Here is a 23,448-nt window from a genome sequence, read left to right as displayed (position 1 = left end):
TTAAACCAGGACAATCTGCTATCATTAATGGAGAAATTGACCTAGGAGGTAAAGGAACTCACAGATATTAGGCTTTAGCCCTTGCCTAGGAATTGTTCCTGATCTTCACAAAACAGGGGCTTCCATGGCTCAAAGAATAGTCTTTGAATGATCTCTACAGCCCAGCTTTTACCTCCCTCAGAGCGCTCCTTCCCACAGTATGTCACACCAGTCTGGCACAGTTCCTGTGCTGGTGACATCCACTGCCACCAACAACAGGACCACTTTACCCACCACCAGTGAGAGGGAGCATGGATCATCCATTTTTTCCCACATAAGATATGGAGCATAAATCTCTGTTGTAAATCCTGCCAAATCTTTCTGAATAAGTACATACAAGCAAAGATGCCTTGCACAGGATCTACCTTCCTGGATCCCTGGTGATCAGTGGCACAGAGTCTAGCAGTGGACCCTGGAAGGACAATGCTGAGCCCAGTCCTTCCTGAGTGCTTTGTCAGTAAACTGGGTGAGGGGGCCAGGCTGTGCCCTCCCAGAAACCAGGAGCAGTGGCTGATCTGCCAGAGACAAGTGCTGCCATGCAGAGGGACAGTTCAGCAAGGGGGACAGTCCAATGACAAGTGCTGAGTCCTGTCCTTGGCAAGGAACAACCACAGGCAGCGGTGACTGCTGGGGGCCACCCAGTTGGAAAACTGAAGTTTGCCCAGGTTCTGCTGGACACCAGGATGCCCATGGGCCAGCAATGTGCTCCTGCAGCAATGCAGAACAGCGTCCTGGGCTGCACTGGGAGCTGTGTCACAGCTGGCAGAGGGAGGGGATCCTTTCCCTCTGCTCCACACCAGTGAGGCCAGCCCTGGAGTGCTGGGCCCAGAGCTGGGCTGCCCAGGACGGGACACAGGGACAGACTGGACAGAGTCCAGCACAGGGCCATGAAGCTGATGGAGGGACTGGAGCGTCTCTGCCATGAGCAGAGGCTGAGAGAGCTGGCCCTGCCCAGCCTGGAGCAGAGCAGGCTCAGGGCATCTCATCCCTGTGGATGAAAAGCCAGGGGGAGGCTGCAGAGGGGACAGGGCCAGGGACAGCCCCGGGGGCCTCGGGCACAAAGTGACCCACAGGAGGGGCCCTCCGAGCTCAGGAGACACTTCTGCACTGGGAGGGTGGCCGAGCACTGCCGCAGGTGCCCGGGGAGCTGGGGGAGTCTCCATCCCTGCAGAGACTCAAAAGCCACCTGGACACATCCTGGGCAGCCGGCTCTGGGTGGCCCTGATGGAGCAGGAGCTGGGCCAGGTGACCTCCAGAGGTGCCTCCAGCCTCCCCCAGCCTGAGATTCTGTGACTCTTGAGAACAAACAGGCTGCAGCTTCCTAAGGACAAATGAAAAAGCTCCACACATGGCAGGTTTCTCCTGCCCTCACCAAAGTGGTTCATGGCACATGTCTCCCTTCTGCAGATTCCTCCCTGGAGTCAGGATGCTCCTCAAGGTCACGCCTTGAGGCTGAGAGAAATGTTTGCCCATTATCATTGGTTTGGGTGAGTAGCATCAATCTTTAAGAATTGGTTATTGCTGGCTTGACAGGAATTGCTTCAATGTTGCTTCAAAATATAATGCACTATACTGGAAGTTAGAGGTCTCTGCACTGGGTAGTAAATAAGCCTGATACAGATTTATTAGTTTAATGGCAATCATAAGAAACTCTTTATTTTTCTATAAATATATCTTTCATCCTATGGAACACAGTTGTAAAAAGGTTCAATTACACCTATACTATCCTTTAAACATAAACTACTGACTAAGTCTAAAACTACATCTAGCTGCAGCCTGGCTCCTCTCTGAGACGTTCAGGAAGCAAGGAGGTCCCTTCTGCACCTTGTGTCTCCTGCCTGCTCCCTGCACAGCTCTCCAGGTGGTGCTGTCGCTCCTGGGCCAGCTGTGACTGCAGCAGGGACACCTGAAAGAGGCACAAGGCCCGGCTCAGACAAGCCCACGCTGGCAGGAGCACCTGCAGCCCCACGGTACCGGCTCTCGGGGCAGACACAGCCTCCAACTCCAGCCCTCACCAACACTCTGCCCTTGGGCAAGGGCAAAGGAACAGGCTCCCAGACACAACAGAGCTCAGAGCACCAACAAGTCCACTTCAAGGCTGCCAAACCCTTCCACATACATCCCTCAGCCACCACAGGTCTATTACAGACACTTCCAATGGGATTTAGGAACTCAGCTCTGATTTCCAGAGCACACATTTGGGCCACTGACCCCTTTCTCCACAGGCCGTGCCTCAGTATGAGGGCTGCTGCTCCTCTGAGATACTGGAGGACTCTTCTATTTCAGACTCAGGGACAGGCAAAATAAAGTAGTCTGGGGGGAACACTCTCCTAAAAGTTCTGATTCTTCTCCTTTCAGGGTCCACCTGCACATTGGATGGGAGAGAGGGTCACAGAAACCTGTCAGCAAACATGGAGCAAAAGGACCTCTGGACATCAAGGCAAGGAGATCCCTGCTCTGAGACCCTGAAGTGCACCAGACAACAGTGGGGGCAAAAAGCTCTCGCTGGAGGCTGTGCAAGAGAGGCCAGTGTGTGTGTGCAGGGACACGGGGCCAGGGAGGGAGGCAGCGCAGTGAAGGTGCCCTTGTGAAAGCCATGGGCTGCCACAAGAGAGAGAACAAACAAAGGGGTGTGCCACAGCGGGGACAGGGAGAGGCAAGGCAACAAGCAGAGGTCTCCAAAGCACTGCCTGGGCTAAGGTGCCAAGTTCCAGAGGAGCCTGAGGCTCTGCAGAGGAAGCCAAAGCCCAATTTACCTGCTCACCACTTCTGGGCACAGTGGATAATTCAGGCCTCTCTCCCTTCTCCTTCTCTGCTGATGCAAGTGGTGTCTTAGATTCCAGACTGGTCCTTGAGCCACCTAACAGCTGCTCCTCTTGTGCTCCAACAGCCTGCTGGGTGTTCAGAGAGGAGATGATGCCCATATTTCAAACACCACAGAAGCTGTTCCTCAGAAATCTCAGTCTCAGGCAGCATCCTCAAAGCACCAGCAGTGCAGCTGCTGTTCAGCCCTCTCAGTACAAAACTCAGCCGGGTTTAGTTCATCACTCTGCTCACCTGCTCCATTCCTTTGCACACAGAATCCGAACCCTCACGTGTTGCCTCCCCTTTTGTGGGCACAGGAGAAGCAGCTCCCCATGCCCAGCTTTGGCCTGGAGATGTTTGATCAGCATGTTCCTGCAAAGGCAGCCCAAGGTCAGGGAGCATATTCTTCCTCTCCCAAACATGGTAGCATTGCACATGGAGCAGAGCACAATGTGGGAAACCAAGCCCAGGGGAAGAATGAGCCTTCAAGCAATGCCGAGGCCTTGAAACTCCTCTAACTCTTCTTTCCTGACACCACAGGCTTCTGTTCCAGAGGAGCCTGAGGCTCTGAAGAGGCAGCCAAAGCCCAATTTACCTGCTGGCCACATCTCCTGGGCACAGTGGATAATCCAGGCCTCTCTCTCTTCTCCTTCTCTGCTGATGCAAGTGGTGTCTTAGATTCCAGACTGGTCCTTGAGCCACCTAACAGCTGCTCCTCTTGTGCTCCAACAGCCTGCTGGGTGTTCAGAGAGGAGATGATGCCCATATTTCAAACACCACAGAAGCTGTTCCTCAGAAATCTCAGTCTCAGGCAGCATCCTCAAAGCACCAGCAATGCAGCTGCTGTTCAGCCCTCTCAGTACAAAACTCAGCTGGGTTTAGTTCATCACTCTGCTCAGCTGCTCCATTCCCTCCCATACGCAATTCCAAACCCCCATGTATTGCCTCTTCATGTGTGGGCACAGGAGAAGCAGCTCCCCATGCCCGGCTTTTGGCCTGGAGCTGCTTTGAACAGCAAGCTCCAGAGCTGGATCAGTCATTCTGGGTGTGCCAGGAATCAATCTGGCAGTCAGTGGCCTCTGGCTGGAGCCAGGCAGACAGACAAGGCTCTTTACCCAAGCAGGCCTGCACTGACAGGGATAGAGACCCACCTCTTCATGGGAAACATCACTTGAATAATTCAGGGACACTGGAGTGGACTGAAGGTCAATGTCTCTGCCTGCCTGGATACAAGTCTTTCCCTTCAGGGAGCCCAAGTGTTTCTTCAGAGCCCCTCTGGCAATTTTACACTTGTTCAGTGCAGCACTCAGAGTGCTCCCTCTTCCTTCCTTCAAAGCAGCAGTCCCATGCTTCAACTCTTCCTGCATGGCTTGCTTTTCACTGTCTAAGTGTTGCATTCTCTCCTGCTGACTTTGCATGTTGAGTGCATGCATTTCATTCTCCTTTTCCATATATCTCATCTGCTGCTGGTACAATTCCCTTTCACGCTGCCAAAACAGGGAGAAAAAGGGTCACTCATTCCCTTGCTTGGGTTTTCATACCAGATCTGGACTCCTGCTGCAGGGGCAGGCACAGGCTGCCCCTCTCTCTCAGCCTCTCAGCATGCTGCAGAGCTTTGCTGGGCCCCCCTCCCCTTGATGCTGCATCTTTCCCAGCTCACTCAGCCCATCCCAGCTTCCCTTCTGCCCTTGCCTGACCTCCTGCAGCTCCACTCCAGGGCTCCTTTGGGGAGGAGCTGCCAGAACTGCAGCCAGGATTTCAAGTGCCCGCTAAGCAGGATTCAGGCAGTGCCACGAGGATGTGCTCTCCATCAGGGAGGAAGGGAAGAGCAAACAGCCGCAGCCTTTCATTCCCTGGGGCTGGGCTGAGAGCAGTGCTTTTCCACCTCTCCTGTGTAGAGTTCCCATGGCTCCATGCCCCAGAGCCCCACTGCCCTCTCTGGGAGCAGCAATGGCCAGATCAGTCTGTCATTCTCTGCTGCCACTCAGGACCAGTTCTCCCCTTGCAGGCACACGTCCTGCTGGGGATCAGACCTTGGCTTTCCTCTCCTCTCTCCCCACTGGCTGCTCTCCCATGGCCAAGGCCAAACACCTTTCTATTAACAGCAAACTTGGGACTCTCCCCTGTCCTTCCAGATCCAGATATTTAGAAAGCTGAACATGGCATTGGACACCAGGAATTCCCCAAACCATGCAATGTCAATAGGGACACTGAGGACATTGAGAACTAAAGGTTCAAGGGCACAGAAGCCCAGCAGGGAGGAAAATCAGCAGCCTCAGCATTAACTGGCTTGGCCATGACTACAACATCTTCTCCTCCTTATTCAGAAGAATGCAATTAGAAAAGTTTAACTGGGGAAAGCTGCTCCTTAGAACTATGAACACAAGGCCCAAACACATAGCTAGGAAATGGCCCTTTGTGGCATCTGCATATCTCACCAGAACATCTTTCCTTTGCTTCTCAAGGATTTCTAATTTCTTCTTCAGAGATGCCACCTCCTGACGAAGAGCCACAGCCTCTTCCTGCCTTTCAGTGGCCTCTTTTTCCAGAGCAGATTCTCGAGAAATGTGCTTGACTTCCTCCTTCCACCAATCTGCAGCAGGAAAGAGGAAAGGAGAAGGAGAAAGAGGCAAGCAAAGCAAAGGCAAACTGATGTGCATCCTGCAGAGACAAGAGCACTGTCTTCTCTAACTGCCTGTGGTTGCCAGGCACTAAGCCCACAAAGGCTCCAAAGCTGACAGAAATGAAGGAAACTTCCAGGCACAGAAAAAGGCAGGAATGAAAGGAGCAAGGTTCAGAGGGATAGGAGAGTGTGTTTGTTCTTGGCCTTGTGCAGAGTGAGCAACTCAAGAGAGACAAAGCACAGGGGATGCCTGTGCAGCGCTGCTCCAGAGAGGCCAATAGCCTGGAGGCTCTGGCAGGGCCTGGAGTTTGGGGGAATGGAGCTGAGGCATCCAGCTACAGCTCCTCAGCTGGTGAGACAGCATGGGGCAGTGAGTGGCAGAGGAGAAGCTGTACCTTGCTCACTTTCATCCAACTCCTTCTGCAGCTCCAGGTTGCGGGCTCTGAGGTTGTCTCTCTGAGCTTGTGTCTTCCTCAGCTCCAGCTCCACAGCCTCACACTGTATGGCCAAGGCCAGAGCTTTGTCATCAGAGCTCTGGAGCTTCACACGCAGCTCAGACACCTCAGCCTGCAGCACGTGCACAGAGTCCCTCAAAGAGCGTTCTCCTGCTCGAGACTCCTCCAGCTCCTTCAGCAGCTGCTTCTGTTGAGTTGCTTGGGAAGCCTCCATCTGCAGCACTGCGTCCTGCAGGCCCGGATCTGGAAGATGGATGCACAGAGCCTCAGGGACAGGGCTGCTCCTGAGGCTGCACAGCGGGCCACAGGGAGAGCAACGAAGGAGAAATGACTTCAAGCCAAACGCAGAAGGCACAGAAGCAAGGATGCCAATGGAGACAAATGGAGAGAAAACAGGGAAAGGGAGGCAATGGGCATCCTTGGGCTGCAGCTCTGAACAGCGGCTGAACTGGCTGTGCTGGAAGTGCCCTGCCCAGCCTGCCACAGCCACCTCTGTGTCCCCACATTGCTCAGTGCCTGGCACAGGCACCAACTCTGTCTGGGACAACACTGCCAACAGAGGGACAGAGAAGCTCCAGAGGAGTCTGCTGCTGCTTCTCCTCCCACATTTCCTGCTGGGACCCGGGAGAAAATGGGGGAAAACTTCTGCAGCTGACACCAGATCCAGGCTCAGCCTCAGGGTGCAGCAGCAGCCCCGGGCAGAACACGACAGCTGTGGATGCTGCTGGCAGGGGAAAGAGGCTGGGGCCTCCAAGGCAAAGGTGCTGTTGTGTGTCCCTGGAGAAGAGGATGCCACTGCACAGCTTACCTGTGTGTTGAGCTCCCGCAGTTGTCCAGCGCGGTTTGAGGAGAGCTGTTTGGCCTGCTGGAGAGCAGATTGACACTGAGACACCTGATTGTTCAGTGCCGAGTTCTGCTCTTCCAGCGTTCTGAGGCACACATTCTTTTCTTCAAGAGACAGAATCAGCCTAGAAGGAAAGCAAGCAACTCATTACTAAATGATATCACCTTTTATCAACTCTTAGGACTCACACCACCTCAGGGGGAAACTGCTCTGCCTGATGAGGTTTCTCTAGACAACTTGGCTGTTTAGACTTGACTGTTCCGCCTGCAGTCCCTGACCAGCATGTGCCTACTCTGCTTTTGTCCCAGAATGAACAGTGAGTTCCTGCCTCCATGCCATACGTTCTTTCTGAGATGGGAATGTGAATATAAACCTAACAAAGTCTTGCAATGAAGACATTAGGGGAGAGGAACAATTTTCTTCTGACTAACCAGGCTCCAAAGCAGGGAGGCTTGGTCAGCATGGAAGAGACATTTCCTTTCCCCATCTTACACATCCAGGTAGCAGGAGCAGCACCCTAGAGCCAGGGAATCTCTGGCAAGTTCCCGAAGATTTACCAGCACCCATCCTACTTTCAGCTGGAGAAACAAAGGCCAAAAGGGCAACTGAGGCTTGGAGCACAAACTGATGGAAGATGCAGAAGACTCCAGGCAAGCAGGAGTGCCCTGCGTTTGCTTTGTCTTCTTCTTGGAGGAAGAATCCTGTGGCACTTAAACCTGGCAGGATTTGATCGGCTACATGAGCCCCCCATAGCTTGGTCCTGTTCCTTGCATTCTTTGCACAGTCAGAAATGCCTGTGACTGTGCAGGGTGGCAGGGACCCTGCTTGACCCCCTGCAGGCAGCGGGGGACATTGGATGAGGAACCATGCAACAGAGACATTCTTGTTTCTGGGCTGCCTCCAAGGCCCAGCTGGCCTAGAGCAGCACTCAGGGCCTTAAGATGGTTCTGCCCAGAAAAAGCATCAGATGCCAGGCTGATCCAGATCCCAAAGGCTTCAAGTTACAGGCCCCAAGGTGGAGCTGATGGATGTATGCAGCTCCTTACAGTGCACCTCGGGCAGTGTCAACACACCCACCTAACCACACAATAACCCCTAGAGGGAAAGGGCTTCCCCAGAAGACTTTGTCTTCAGAAGAACTCTATCTGAAGGCTTGAAAGAAAAGCAAATGAAACTCAACATCCAGACAATGAGAAGTGTCTGCACGGGGAGTGCAGAACCTGCCATGTAGGAAATGCTGCCAGAGCCCCTGGCAGGTGCAAAGATGGCAAAGAGGGAATCCATTCAGCACAATGCAGAGTCCCACAGGCTTTCATTTACCTGGCCTTTTCCTTCTCTAGGGCAATGACAGAAGCCTGCAATTCTGAATTTTGCGGTGCCACTTCTTCCCATTGACTCCTTTCCCTCTCCAAGTACTCCAGATGCACTTGCAGCTCCTTGTTCTGATGTTGTGCCTCCTCCAGCATCTTCTGGATCTTCTCAAGCTCCAACAGCTTCTGCCTGGACTCTTCCTGGGCCTCCCTCACATCTTGCTGGGCTCTCTGTGCAGTCCTTTCCTGGCACTCTTGGGAGGCTGCCAGCTGAGATGTCAACTCTGCCACCTCCAGTCAAACAGAACAAAGCAGTCAGAGGCTACAGCCACAGCTTCTCACACTCAGCCACAGCACAGGCTGTGAGCAAAGGTAAAGGACAACTTTCCACTCCTCCCTGTCCTGAGAGCACCAGATTCACAAAGGACATGGACAACTTGTTTCACTCTCTAAGTGGCCCACCCACAAGGGCACCTGAGAAAGCACCTGCCAAAGCAAGGCTAGCAAGAAGAGGCCAGCAGGAATCCATGCTGCTGCTTGCTGGCCAGCAGCACAGAGGACTAGCCCAGCTGTCCAGAGCAGCAGCTGACATTCAGCAGAGCCCTGAGTGTCCTTCAGAGCAGCTGCCATGGAGCCCCCAGAGCACGAGACAGCCCCAGGGCTCACCCCAGCAGCTGCTGCTCTGCCATGGAAAAGCAAGAAGGCCACAGACCCCTCGCTGCATGACTGCAGTGCCACTGCTCTTTCCCTCACCTGCTTTTGTAGAGCCTCCCTCTGCTCAAGGAGGAGATTCCTTTCCTCTTTGAGGCCTTGTAGCTCATCCTCGTGCCTCCTCTGTGCTGCCTGGGCTTCACTGTGTGCTTCCTGCAGCTCATCTTGCAGATTTGCCTTGATGGTCTGGCAACAAAATACAGAGCAACTTCCTGGGACCTGCCCTCAGGCTCAGCTTTTTCCACTTGCTGCCTCAAAATGCCATTCCCTCAGCTGCTTCTTTTGGCTGCTCTACCCAGCTCTGCTTCCACTGCAAGCCTTCCTTCCTGGGGCTGAGCTCTGGAGCTTACCAGGCTCTGTGCTCCCAGGGCCTGAAGCAGCCCTTGCTTCCTCAGTCCCAGGAGCTGCCTTTTGTGCCCTTGTCACTGCCCTGCCCTCTGTTGCCTGCCTACTCACACTTACCTGCCCCTTCTCCTGCTGCTCTGTCACCTCCTGCCTGAGCTGCTGCACCTGCTGGCGGGCTCGGCTGAGCTCTCCCTGAGTTTGGAGCAGTGCCTCTGATAAAGCACTCTTCTCCTTCTGCTCTTCCAGCAGGACCTGCACAGGAGGAAAGAGCAGAGGGCTTCACGCTCCTCCTGCAGCATCCGTGTGGCAATGGGCAAAGACTGATGGGCTCTCAGAGCACTTGGCTGCTGCTCCCCTGGGCCACTGCCTGCCCTGGGGGAGACACAGCTTCCCAGGAAGTGACTTAAAACACAGCCCAGAAGACATCTCTGCGTTACTGTTCAGAAATACTCCAGGCAAGCCTTTTAAAAGATTTTTCTCTTGTCAGCATTCCTGCTGCACCCTTCCCATGCCCACAAAAGAAAAGTCCTACAAACTCACCTTGGCCATGAACATCTACCAGTACACACCAAAAGGGCAGCAGAAGGAGAACAGTGAAGATACCCTGAGGTGCATCTTAGAACAACAGAGCACAAGAGCAGCACAAAAATCTCAGCTGACAGCTGATGTTTCTGCCTGGCTTCCTATGAGAGGGCTCATTCCTGGGGCCAAAGACAGCCCCATTCAGCTTTCACCTCCCCTAATTCAATGCAGGAGACACAGAGGGCATGCTCCACACAGCCCCCTATCCTGCCATCTCCCACAGCTCCAGCCTTGCAAAAAATCACACCAGCTCTCCTCTCACAATCATTACCTCTTGCTTGGCATTTTCAAATCCCTTTAGTTCTTCTTGTTGGGCCAGCAGGGTGGCAACTTTCTGCCTCATCTCAAACAGCACCTTCTTGTGCTCCTGCTCTCTCTCTGCCTTCTCTTTTTCCCATTGCTCCAGCGTCTCCTGCATCTCTGCACGGTGCCTTTCACGCTCACTTGCCTGAGGAGGGAGGAAAAATTTGCAAGATGAAGCCCCAGGCAAGCTCCTGGCTGAAAGAGGTGAAGCTCCATCCCTCCCACAACCCCCAACTGGAAAAGACAACAGCACTGGCTTTCTGCACTCCAGAAGCTGTGTCCTGTCAGGGAATTCAAAAGGAGGCTCAGCAGGTGCAAGAATCACAGACTTGTGGAATCTCTTCTGCTGGCAAAGACCTTCCCAAGCACCGAGTCCAAGCACTCAGAGGAGGAGGTGTCACCTTCCCCTCTCTGATGCCCCAGTCACAAGGACTGAAGGACCAGGAACAAGGGGCCTGTTCCATTTGCTTCCAGCCCAAAGCTAATCCCTCTGTCCACCATGGAAGCACAGGGAGAAAGGAAACGAGTTCCCATGCTTGCAGCCAGCAGCACTGTTGGCATCTGCTCCACGCTGGCATCTGCTCTGTGGCAGGTGGCACTCGGGGATGATCCTGCCCTGGGCTGCCACGCTTTGGGTTGGCACTGCCCAACCTGCTCTGGAACTCCTCTTACACCCTCACTGAAGCCATGGCTGCATTTACTGTCCCAGCACCATCCTGGGGGCCTTCACACTCCTCCAAGTCTCAGCTGCTGGCTCTGCTGCCCGGCCCAGCAGCGAGAGGCCTCTGGCAGAGGATTGCTGCCCTTTCACACCCTCAGCCTCTGCTTGTGCTGCACCAACCCACAGGGCTGGCTTGGACAATTCAGAAGCATATTGTCCCCTACCAGGTCTTGCAGGAGCTTCTTTATTTTCAGTTGCTGAGCAGTTCCCTGAAGCCTGAGGCTTTCCTGATGCTGCTGCTCTGCCTGCAGGAGCTGTTGAGCTGTGTCTTCCTGTTCCTGCCTCCTGAGAGCTCTCGCTGCTTCCAGCTCACCTTGCAGGCACTTCACTTCTCCTGCAAACATGACCAACAGCAAGAGTCAGGGTCTTGACTGACTTTACTGACCTCAGGCCCTTTCAGTGCCTCCAGCCCCACTACTCCTCAGAAGTTCTGTGGACAGAGACACCTGTGCTCATCTCTTCTAGTCAGGGGCAGCACCACAAACAAAGCACACGAGGTTCTCACCTTCTATCACCACGTTGTCCTGTGTGACTGTGAGCACTCGAGCTTCCAGATGGTTCCTGGTGATCTCCAGCTGTGATATCTGCTGCTGAGCAGCAAACAGCCTGGATTGCAGGCTCTCCTTTGCTGACCTACAAGTTGCAAAGATGGACAGACATGAGTTGCTTGCTCCAGACACCCAGAGCCGGTTATTCCAGGACGACGTGGTCAAGATCCCCACGCCTGAGGATGGAAAATGGGTCAGCTGGAAACTCGTCCAGAGAAGGCACATCTGGGCCATTTCCAGAGCAGAGCAGGGCCTGTGAGGGACTGCCCAGGCCTTCCTTATGGCCTGCCATAGCACAGGCAGCCCAGCCCAACTTGGCCTCAACAGCCAAACCTTCACTTGCTGCTCCTGACCTATGACTCTGGGTAGCTGTGCCCAAACAGGCTGGAGCAACAAGCAAAAGCCCAGCCCCTGCTCACAGCCCTTCTCTCATCAGCACTTCCAAGCTGCTCTGCAGGGGGACAGAACAGACTCTTGTCCTGGCTGACTCCTGACTTTTTAATGCTCTTGATAATGGACAGAAAGGTACATCATCTTCCAGACACCCGGTATTTAATGAGGCTTCAGAACTACTTTGCAGATACAGTAAAATCTCATGGTCGTGGCAGCACCTGTGAAAAATCAGATCACCCTTTTGTCTGAACAACAACTACCTCGATGCAGAGACTGCAGTCTCAACTCTTGCAAGGTCCAGGAGTAGACTTGCTGCCTTTATTTGAGTGTTGCTGAACAAGCAGGCAGTAGCCCAAGGGACTTGTCCTTCTTTACACAGTGAGAGGGACCATGCAAAGGCACCTTGGCAGGTTTGGCAGCTGGGTGCCCACCAACAATCAGCAAGAATGCCCAGAGGCTGTTGAGAATTCCAAAGAGCTTTCCCTGCTGCTCTCTAACCAGCTCTACATCCTGTCCCACACTTCTCAAGAGTGTGCTTGGAAGCAGAAATGCCTCAAGATGGTCAGCAGGAGCCTCTGGCTTCACCCTGAATGGCAGCGTGCTACTCCCAACGTGCCAAGGTAAGAGCCTGGAATGCTGAAGATGAGGCTTCCTGGTCTGAAGATCAGGATCATATCAAGCTACACAGAAGGAACGAGGGATGTTCAATGCCCAGAACGAGGAACCAAACCCAAGAGAAACTTGAGGTTTCACTCAGCATCTGCATGGTTTAACTACTCCTCAGTTCAGGGCTGGCTGGATTGCTTTTGACATCCCACAGGAGTGTGCTCGGTGGCACAAACAGGAGCCCAAGGCTCACGAGAGCTTTGCTGGCTTTTGGTGCCAGAAAAATGACCCTCACATGGTGGCTTTTTTTTTTTTCCCCTGAGACGCTTCCATATTGTGTCCACGGAATGTAAAACCATCTGAAAAGTTTCAACTCCCTGCCTTTACCGTGTCTCCTCCAGCTGCCTGGCAAGGTCTTGTCGGAGCCACTCGGTGGCTGCCAGTCGGCCCTCAAGGTCAGCCTTCTGGGCCAGCAGCTCCTCCTCTCGCCACGCCTGGGCCACTTCATGTCCTTGGCCAGAGGATTCCTGGCTCAGCTGCCCCAGACACCAGCTCGATGACTCTTGCTCCTGGGAAACCTGCAAGTGGGACAAGGTACAGCTGGAGCCCTTCCTCGGGAGCCCTGTGCAGAGCCAGCCAGTGCCACCTCACAGGCAGCCAGAGGACAAGGAGCACCTGTGCTCTGGCCTCAAAGATTCACAGCATCTGCCCCATGCAGCTCTGATAGCCTGGCCTGCCAAAAGCCTCTGGCACGGTTCCCTTGGAAGTGCTGTGGCAGGCCCTGCTGCCTTGCCCGGGCCCAGACAGCTCCTTCCCAACAAACATCCCTACTGCAAACTCTGTGTTGTCACCCAAAAACACTGCATCTTCCACAACTGCCAATACAATTGACTCTAAGCACCAGCTGTGCTGAACATTTTCAGCCATTACTCCAAAACTCAACTGGCATTAGTCCATCACTCTGCTCACCGGCTCCATTCCTTCCCACACCCAATCCAAACCCCCATGTATTGCCTCCCCTTTTGTGGGCACAGGAGAAGCAGCTCCCCATGCCCAGCTTTTGGCCTGGAGCTGCTTTGAACAGCAAGCTCCAGAGCTGGATCAGTCATTCTGGGTGTGCCAGGAATCAGTCTGGCAGTCAGTGGCCTCTGGCTGGAGCCAGGCAGACAGACAAGGCTCTTTACCCAAGCAGGCCTGCACTGACAGGGATAGAGACCCACCTCTTCAGGGGAAACATCAATGAAATATTTCAGGGGCACTGGAGTGGACTGAAGGACAATGCCAGTGTCTGCTGGGATCTTTTCCTGCAGGATGTCCAAGTGTTGCTTCAGAGCCCCTCTGGCAAGTTCACTCTTGTTCAGTGCAGCACTCAGTACTTGATTGTTGTCCCTCAATTTCTTCAAAGCAGCAGCCTCATGCTCCAAATCTTCTTGCAACTCTTCCCTCTCCACTTGTAATTCTTGATTATTTCCCTTATGATTGCTCATCTCAGGTGCATGCATTTGATTCTTCTTTTCCAGATATCTCATCTGCTGCTGGTACAATTCCCTTTCATGCTGCCAAAACAGGGAGAAAAAGGGTCACTCATTCCCTCTCTCACTTTGCTTTTCATACCAGATCTGGACTCCTGCTGCAGGGGCAGGCACAGGCTGCCCCTCTCTCTCAGCCTCTCAGCATGCTGCAGAGCTTTGCTGGGCCCCCCTCCCCTTGATGCTGCATCTTTCCCAGCTCACTCAGCCCATCCCAGCTTCCCTTCTGCCCTTGCCTGACCTCCTGCAGCTCCACTCCAGGGCTCCTTTGGGGTGGAGCTGCCAGAACTGCAGCCAGGATTTCAAGTGCCCGCTAAGCGGGATTCAGGCAGTGCCACGAGGATGTGCTCTCCATCAGGGAGGAAGGGAAGAGCAAACAGCCGCAGCCTTTCATTCCCTGGGGCTGGGCTGAGAGCAGTGCTTTTCCACCTCTCCTGTGTAGAGTTCCCATGGCTCCATGCCCCAGAGCCCCACTGCCCTCTCTGGGAGCAGCAATGGCCAGATCAGTCTGTCATTCTCTGCTGCCACTCAGGACCAGTTCTCCCCTTGCAGGCACACGTCCTGCTGGGGATCAGACCTTGGCTTTCCTCTCCTCTCTCCCCACTGGCTGCTCTCCCATGGCCAAGGCCAAACACCTTTCTATTAACAGCAAACTTGGGACTCTCCCCCCTCCTTCCACATCCAGATATTTAGAAAGCTGAACATGGCATTGGACACCAGGAATTCCCCAAACCATGCAATGTCAATAGGGACACTGAGGACATTGAGAACTAAAGGTTCTAGAGCACAGAAGCCCAGCAGGGAGGAAAATCAGCAGCCTCAGCATTAACTGGCTTTCCCATGACTACAACATCTTCTCCTCTTTATTCAGAAAAATGAAATTGGAAAAGTTAAAATGGAAAAGGATGCTTCTTAGAAATATGGACACAAGGCCCAACCCTAGGTACAAAATGGCGCTCTGTGGCATCTGCCAATCTCACCAGCACATCTTTCCTTTCCTCCTGCAGGGTCTGCAATTCATTCTCCAGAGAATGACGAAGAACCACATCCTCTTCCTTCACAGCAACAGCATCTTTCTTCTGGGAATTTTCATGAGAGATTTTCTGGTGTTCTGCCCTCAACATTGCTGGAGGAGGGAAGGGGAAGGAGGAGGGGAAAAGAAAAGTCAAGTTAAACTGATGTGCATCCTGCAGAGACAACAGCACTGTCTTCTCTACCTGCCTGTGTTTGCCAGGCCCTAAGCCCACAAAGGCTCCAAAGCTGACAGAAATGAAGGAAACTTCCGGGCAGAGAAAAAGGCAGGAATGAAAGGGGCAGGGTTCAGAGGGACAGAAAAGTGTGTTTGCTCTTGGCCTTGTGCAGAGTGAGCAATCTAAGAGAGACAAAGCACAGGGGATGCCTGTGCAGCCCTGCTCCAGAGAGACCAATAGCCTGGAGGCTCTGGCAGGGCCTGGAGTTTGGGGGGAATGGAGCTGAGGCATCCAGCTACAGCTCCTTAGCACAGACACGGAGCCTGAGAGGCACCAGCTGTGCACGGGATCAGCCCTAGCACAGCCAGAGGGCACTGCCAGCCACAGCACCTTTCTCAAGAGAAAGCTTTCACTGGCACGTGGATGGAGAAATCTCCTGCTGGCTGTTTTTCTCCTCTGCCATCTCTGGGCACTTTTCCTCTGCGAGGCATCAGTGAGATCCCCACAGGTCAGACAGCATGGGGCAGTGGATGGGAGAGGAGAAGCTGTACCTTGCTCACTTTGCTCCAGCTGTTTCAGCAGCTCCTTATTGCGAGCCCTGAGATTGTCTCTCTGAGCCTGTCTCTTCCTCAGCTCCAGCTCCATGGCCTTACACTGTGTGGCAATGTCCACTGAGATTTCCTCAGAGCTCTGGAGCCTCACACGCAGCTCAGACTCCTCAGTTTCCAATTGCTTCTGTCGAGTTTCCAAGAAAGCTGCCTTCTCCTTCACTGCCTCCAGCAGGGCCCAGGCCTGGAAGATGGATGCACAGAGCCTCAGGGACAGGGCTGCTCCTGAGGCTGCACAGCGGGCCACAGGGAGAGCAACGAAGGAGAAATGACTTCAAGCCAAACGCAGAAGGCACAGAAGCAAGGATGCCAATGGAGACAAATGGAGAGAAAACAGGGAAAGGGAGGCAATGGGCATCCTTGGGCTGCAGCTCTGAACAGCGGCTGAACTGGCTGTGCTGGAAGTGCCCTGCCCAGCCTGCCACAGCCACCTCTGTGTCCCCACATTGCTCAGTGCCTGGCACAGGCACCAACTCTGTCTGGGACAACACTGCCAACAGAGGGACAGAGAAGCTCCAGAGGAGTCTGCTGCTGCTTCTCCTCCCACATTTCCTGCTGGGACCCGGGAGAAAATGGGGGAAAACTTCTGCAGCTGACACCAGATCCAGGCTCAGCCTCAGGGTGCAGCAGCAGCCCCGGGCAGAACACGACAGCTGTGGATGCTGCTGGCAGGGGAAAGAGGCTGGGGCCTCCAAGGCAAAGGTGCTGTTGTGTGTCCCTGGAGAAGAGGATGCCACTGCACAGCTTACCTGTGTGTTGAGCCCCAGCAGTTCTCTTCTATGCTCAGAATAGAGCTGCTCTGTCTCCTGAAGAGCAGATTGACACTGAGACACCTGATTGTTCAGTGCCGAGTTCTGCTCTTCCAGTGTCCTGAGGCACACATTCTTTTCTTCAAGAGACAGAATCAGCCTAGAAGGAAAGCAAGCAACTCATTACTAAATGATATCACCTTTTATCAACTCTTAGGACTCACACCACCTCAGGGGGAAACTGCTCTGCCTGATGAGGTTTCTCTAGACAACTTGGCTGTTTAGACTTGACTGTTCCGCCTGCAGTCCCTGACCAGCATGTGCCTACTCTGCTTTTGTCCCAGAATGAACAGCGAGTTCCTGCCTCCATGCCATACGTTCTTTCTGAGCTGGGAATGTGAATACAAACCTAACAAAGTCTTGCAATGAAGACATTAGGGGAGAGGAACAATTTTCTTCTGACTAACCAGGCTCCAAAGCAGGGAGGCTTGGTCAGCATGGAAGAGACATTTCCTTCCCCCATCTTACACATCCAGGTAGCAGGAGCAGCACCCTAGAGCCAGGGAATCTCTGGCAAGTTCCCGAAGATTTACCAGCACCCATCCTACTTTCAGCTGGAGAAACAAAGGCCAAAAGGGCAACTGAGGCTTGGAGCACAAACTGATGGAAGATGCAGAAGACTCCAGGCAAGCAGGAGTGCCCTGCGTTTGCTTTGTCTTCTTCTTGGAGGAAGAATCCTGTGGCACTTAAACCTGGCAGGATTTGATCGGCTACATGAGCCCCCCATAGCTTGGTCCTGTTCCTTGCATTCTTTGCACAGTCAGAAATGCCTGTGACTGTGCAGGGTGGCAGGGACCCTGCTTGACCCCCTGCAGGCAGCGGGGGACATTGGATGAGGAACCATGCAACAGAGACATTCTTGTTTCTGGGCTGCCTCCAAGGCCCAGCTGGCCTAGAGCAGCACTCAGGGCCTTAAGATGGTTCTGCCCAGAAAAAGCATCAGATGCCAGGCTGATCCAGATCCCAAAGGCTTCAAGTTACAGGCCCCAAGGTGGAGCTGATAGATGTATCCAGCTCCTTACAGTGCACCTCGGGCAGTGTCAACACACCCACCTAACCACACAATGACCCCTAGAGGGAAAGGGCTTCCCCAGAAGACTTTGTCTTCAGAAGAACTCTATCTGAAGGCTTGAAAGAAAAGCAAATGAAACTCAACATCCAGACAATGAGAAGTGTCTGCACGGGGAGTGCAGAACCTGCCATGTAGGAAATGCTGCCAGAGTCCCTGGCAGGTGCAAAGATGGCAAAGAGGGAATCCATTCAGCACAATGCAGAGTCCCACAGGCTTTCATTTACCTCGCCTTTTCCTTCTCTAGAGCATTGACAGAAGCCTGCAATTCTGAATTTTGCTGTGCCACTTCTTCCCATTGAATCCATTCCCTCTCCAAGTAGTCCAGATGCACTTGCAGCTCCTTGTTCTGATGTTGTGCCTCCTCCAGCATCTTCTGGATCTTCTCAAGCTCCAACAGCTTCTGCCTGGACTCTTCCTGTGTCTCCCTCACATCTTGCTGGGCTCTCTGTGCAGTCCTTTCCTGGCACTCTTGGGAGGCTGCCAGCTGAGATGTCAACTCTGCCACCTCCAGTCAAACAGAACAAAGCAGTCAGAGGCTACAGCCACAGCTTCTCACACTCAGCCACAGCACAGGCTGTGAGCAAAGGTAAAGGACAACTTTCCACTCCTCCCTGTCCTGAGAGCACCAGATTCACAAAGGACATGGACAACTTGTTTCACTCTCTAAGTGGCCCACCAGCAAGGGCACCTGAGAAAGCACCTGCCAAAGCAAGGCTAGCAAGAAGAGGCCAGCAGGAATCCATGCTGCTGCTTGCTGGCCAGCAGCACAGAGGACTAGCCCAGCTGTCCAGAGCAGCAGCTGACATTCAGCAGAGCCCTGAGTGTCCTTCAGAGCAGCTGCCATGGAGCCCCCAGAGCACGAGACAGCCCCAGGGCTCACCCCAGCAGCTGCTGCTCTGCCATGGAAAAGCAAGAAGGCCACAGACCCCTCGCTGCATGACTGCAGTGCCACTGCTCTTTCACTCACCTGCTTTTCTAGAGCCTCCCTCTGCTCAAGGAGGAGATTCCTTTCCTCTTTGAGGCCTTGTAGCTCTTCCTCGTGCCTCCTCTGCGCTGCCTGGGCTTCTCTGCGAGCTCCCTGCAGCTCCCCTTGCAGCTCTGCCTCCACACGCTTCCAGGTCATCTGCAGCTGAGCCATCTGCTGCTGAGCAGCAAACAGCCTGGATTGCAGGCTCTCCTTTGCTGACCTACAAGTTGCAAAGATGGACAGACATGAGTTGCTTGCTCCAGACACCCAGAGCCGGTTATTCCAGGACGACGTGGGTCAAGATCCCCACGCCTGAGGATGGAAAATGGGTCAGCTGGAAACTCGTCCAGAGAAGGCACATCTGGGCCATTTCCAGAGCAGAGCAGGGCCTCTGAGGGACTGCCCAGGCCTTCCTTATGGCCTGCCATAGCACAGGCAGCCCAGCCCAACTTGGCCTCAACAGCCAAACCTTCACTTGCTGCTCCTGACCTATGACTCTGGGTAGCTGTGCCCAAACAGGCTGGAGCAACAAGCAAAAGCCCAGCCCCTGCTCACAGCCCTTCTCTCATCAGCACTTCCAAGCTGCTCTGCAGGGGGACAGAACAGACTCTTGTCCTGGCTGACTCCTGACTTTTTAATGCTCTTGATAATGGACAGAAAGGTACATCATCTTCCAGACACCCGGTATTTAATGAGGCTTCAGAACTACTTTGCAGATACAGTAAAATCTCATGGTCGTGGCAGCACCTGTGAAAAATCAGATCACCCTTTTGTCTGAACAACAACTACCTCGATGCAGAGACTGCAGTCTCAACTCTTGCAAGGTCCAGGAGTAGACTTGCTGCCTTTATTTGAGTGTTGCTGAACAAGCAGGCAGTAGCCCAAGGGACTTGTCCTTCTTTACACAGTGAGAGGGACCATGCAAAGGCACCTTGGCAGGTTTGGCAGCTGGGTGCCCACCAACAATCAGCAAGAATGCCCAGAGGCTGTTGAGAATTCCAAAGAGCTTTCCCTGCTGCTCTCTAACCAGCTCTACATCCTGTCCCACACTTCTCAAGAGTGTGCTTGGAAGCAGAAATGCCTCAAGATGGTCAGCAGGAGCCTCTGGCTTCACCCTGAATGGCAGCGTGCTACTCCCAACGTGCCAAGGTAAGAGCCTGGAATGCTGAAGATGAGGCTTCCTGGTCTGAAGATCAGGATCATGTCAAGCGACTCAGAAAGGAACGAGGGATGTTCAATGCCCAGAACGAGGAACCAAACCCAAGAGAAACTTGAGGTTTCACTCAGCATCTGCATGGTTCAACTACTCCTCAGTTCAGGGCTGGCTGGATTGCTTTTGACATCCCACAGGAGTGTGCTCGGTGGCACAAACAGGAGCCCAAGGCTGACGAGAGCTTTGCTGGCTTTCGGTGCAAGAAAAACAACCTTCACATTGTGGCATTTATATTTTTTCCTTGAGACGCTTCCACATATTGTGCCCACGGAATGTAAAACCATCTGAAAAGTTTCACCTCCCTGCCTTTACCTGGTCTCCTCCAGCTGCCTGGCAAGGTCTTGTCGGAGCCACTCGGTGGCTGCCAGTCGTCCCTCAAGGTCAGCCTTCTGGGCCAGCAGCTCCTCCTCTCGCCACGCCTGGGCCACTTCATGTCCTTGGCCAGAGGATTCCTGGCTCAGCTGCCCCAGAGACCAGCTCGATGACTCTTGCTCCTGGGAAACCTGCAAGTGGGACAAGGTACAGCTGGAGCCCTTCCTCGGGAGCCCTGTGCAGAGCCAGCCAGTGCCACCTCACAGGCAGCCAGAGGACAAGGAGCCCCTGTGCTCTGGCCTCAAAGATTCACAGCATCTGCCCCATGCAGCTCTGATAGCCTGGCCTGCCAAAAGCCTCTGGCACGGTTCCCTTGGAAGTGCTGTGGCAGGCCCTGCTGCCTTGCCCGGGCCCAGACAGCTCCTTCCCAACAAACATCCCTACTGCAAACTCTGTGTTGCCACCCAAAACCACTGCACCTTCCACAACTGCCACTGGGCTAACAAAATTTCTCTTTGGATCTATTTCAGTGAATCAAGGGAGATTCAGCTGAATCAAGGGAAAATATACAGGACTTCTCCCTAATAGAAGAAAACCCGCATCACAGTGTCACCTCTTCACATACTCCAAGCAATTCTCTGCAAGGAGAGGATGCTTGACTTGGAAACGGCTCTTGTGATGAGCAGATATTTAGTGACTGATGGATGTCTGGCTGATGTGGCCAAAGCAAAACCTCTGATGTGCATTTGCCAAACCTACCACATTGCCCAGACCTGAGAGTGTCTGACAGAGACCCTCTGAAATATAGCCTTCTCTTGCAGCTATCCTGTAACATCCAATCCAAACCTCCCCTGCCACAGCTTGGGGCTGTTTCCTCTTCTCCTGTCCCTTGTTCCCTGGAAGCAGAGCCTGACCCTCACCTGGCTGCAGCTTCCTGTCACAGGGACTTGGAGAGAGCAAGAAGGTGCCCCCTGAGCCTTCTTTTCTCCAGGCTGAGCCCCCCCAGCTCCCTCAGCTGCTCCTGGTCACACCTGTGCTCCAGACCCTTCCCCAGCTCCCTTCCCTCTTTTAGAGGCTCTGTGGCTGCCCAAAGCAACACATTTTGCAGAAGCATGCCACACTTTGCTGATGAACATGCATATCCCTGGCTAAGAAATGCGTGTGCCCTCTTGAGCCAGGTGTGCACAGCACTGTGCCTGTCTTCTAGTGCCTGAAAGAGCATCAGGCTGATCTGGCTGCCACAACTCCCACTGCCACAGGTGCTGCCTAGCAATAAGGTGTTCAGAGCCCTGCTACCATCATCCCTCTCTTGCTCCAGCACATCCCTCTGAAGCTGCAATTCCTCCAAAGTCTGCCTCTTGACTTCCAGCTCCCTCTGCAAGGATGGCCCTTCTCCCTCGAGTGCAGCCAAGTCCTCCACTGTACAAGAAGGGGCAAGACGAGTTTTCAAGGGAAAACCATCTCATTTCCAAAACCAACCTCCATCCAGTCCTGCTGCTCTGCCTCTTCTGCCTGGGCTGACGCTTCCTTCTGCTGCTTGGTGTTCTGCTGCTGCAGACAAAAGGCTGCTGTCTCCGGGATTCCAGTGCATTGCCGCAGCATTTCCTTGGACTTCTCAATTTTTGCACAGTCACTGCAGAGACAAGGCCCAGTCAGAAGAAGCAAGAGGCCTGAAGAGTCAGCAATGCCATTTTCAGCACACCAGGATGGAGCTGGGGGCAGTGGGCTAAGGAAGACCTTGCTCTTTCCCTCCCAAGGAAATCCTCCAGAGGCAAAGGGAAAGGAAGGCAGGATTTTGCCTTCTTTCAGTGACAAGCAGTGGCTGGGCAGGGGCACGCAAAGAACAGAATTCAGGAAGCAGCACGACGAGAAGAAGGAGTCTTCTATTCCAATATGGCTCTGCATCTCCCAGACAGCCTTGGGAGTCACAGTAGAGCATCCAAAACCCAGACAGGACATTGCTTGAGAGCCACACTGAGGCCTACACATGGTAGGCAGGTGATTTCTTCATCCAGGACACCTCTGACCTCCCAGACCTGGAAGCAGATTGCCTCTGGAATGTAGGAGGAGGAGGAGGAGGAAATGCTCACCTACAGATTTCTTCTAGCAGAGAGTCTATGATCTGGTATTGGCTTCTGATCCTCTGGGTTCTCTCCTCTACTTGATCAAACTGTTGCCACATGCGCTCACAATTCTCTGTAGCTTCCCGAGCCAGTTCAAAGGGATGCTGTTCATCAGTGGATGTCAGAGTTGAGAGGATGTTCCCAGGATTGTCGGTGCAGATGATGGAATTGGCCATGCTGTCACCGTCGTCTACCAGCACCTGAAAGGCCACATCCAGCTGTTAGTCAGGTATTCTGTTCCTGTTCCAAAGTAGCACTGAGATGCCTCTTCTGATCCCACAAGAACCAGTGTCCATTCATGGAGAACCAGTTTCAAAAGGCCAGTCAGCTCAGCACAGTTTACTCACCTGACGGGCTCTGGAGGAACGTCCCTGGTGAGAAAGCCCTCGAGCTCCCTGCAAGTGCACAGGGAAGAGCACACTCAGACTGCATGGCTGCCCCTGAGGCAGTTGCCTCTAAGTGCTTCCCAGCCTGTCCCAGAGCACAGCACTTCCAGCTGAGCTCCTCCTCCCCTCCTTGGCAATATTTTCAGCCCAGGAGTTTGACAGCAGTGCAAACAAACATGCTGCAAGGTGTCTGATCACTTCTAAGAACACCAGAAGGGGAGCTGCCCAGAGCCCAATCCAACCTGGCCTTGAACACTCCCAGGGATCCAGGGGCAGCCACAGCTTCTCTGGGCAACCTGTGCCAGGGCCTCAGCACCCTTCGAGGGCAGAATCCCCTCCCAATATCCCATCCATCCTTGCCATGTCTCACTGGGAAGCCTTGTCCTGTCCCTGCAGGCCCCTGGCTTAAGTCCCTCTCCAGCTCTCTTGCAGCCCTTTCATGCATTTGAAGGGACTCTAAGGTCACCCTGGAACCTTCTCTAGCCAGGACAACCCCAACTCTTGCATCCTTTTCCCTTGGCACAGGTGCTCCAGCCCTTGCAGCATCTTCCTATCATCCTTGTGACCTCCTCTGGGCCACTGGGGATCATTTTGGAGATGTCTGGGAGCAACTCATTCTTGACTCTGGGAAGCGCTGAGGCTGCGCTGTAATTTGGGTGAGGGGAAGGCAATGAAAAGCTGCTCCCTTGTTTGTGCCCACAGCCTCCAGTGGGACAAGGAGAGTGGAGGAGATGTGGCTGTGCTCTGGGATAGCCAGGAGCCCCCCATTCCCTCCCAGGCCTGTCCCCAGGGCAAGCACCACAGCTGCTGCCAGCTCTGGAACAGCCAACTGTTAATCCCTTGCTAATCCCAAAGGGAACTGTTCCCCGAGGCACAGCCCAGGCCCACCCAGGTCCCTGCTGGGCTTGGCACAAGGAGAGCAGCGGCTTTGTCACTCACCCTCCGGGTCTCCAT

General features: G+C 53.7%; 1 protein-coding gene across 1 annotated transcript; it reads right to left on the bottom strand.

The window, feature by feature from the left end:
* Positions 1-1,804: 1,804 nt before the first annotated feature.
* Positions 1,805-23,448, bottom strand: LOC139604302 (centrosome-associated protein CEP250-like). The gene is made up of 23 exons (XM_071455426.1): positions 23,434-23,448; positions 22,456-22,503; positions 22,076-22,308; positions 21,465-21,618; positions 19,986-20,176; positions 18,461-18,680; positions 17,718-17,998; positions 16,362-16,521; positions 15,556-15,796; positions 14,795-14,940; positions 13,506-13,841; positions 12,673-12,863; positions 11,244-11,371; positions 10,903-11,072; positions 9,986-10,162; positions 9,250-9,384; positions 8,830-8,973; positions 8,087-8,367; positions 6,731-6,890; positions 5,863-6,151; positions 5,283-5,437; positions 3,996-4,331; positions 1,805-1,945 (listed from the first exon to the last, which is right to left on the bottom strand). The coding sequence occupies exons 1-23, from the start codon at positions 23,446-23,448 to the stop codon at positions 1,805-1,807; spliced, it is 4,332 nt and encodes a 1,443-aa protein (XP_071311527.1).

This window comes from Agelaius tricolor, unplaced genomic scaffold (genome assembly GCF_023055355.1).
Source record: "Agelaius tricolor isolate 1412-34295 unplaced genomic scaffold, bAgeTri1.0.p SCAF_49, whole genome shotgun sequence".
NCBI lineage: Eukaryota > Metazoa > Chordata > Aves > Passeriformes > Icteridae > Agelaius > Agelaius tricolor.
Note: the sequence above shows the minus strand (reverse complement) of the source record. Positions and strands in the feature narration are given on the sequence as shown.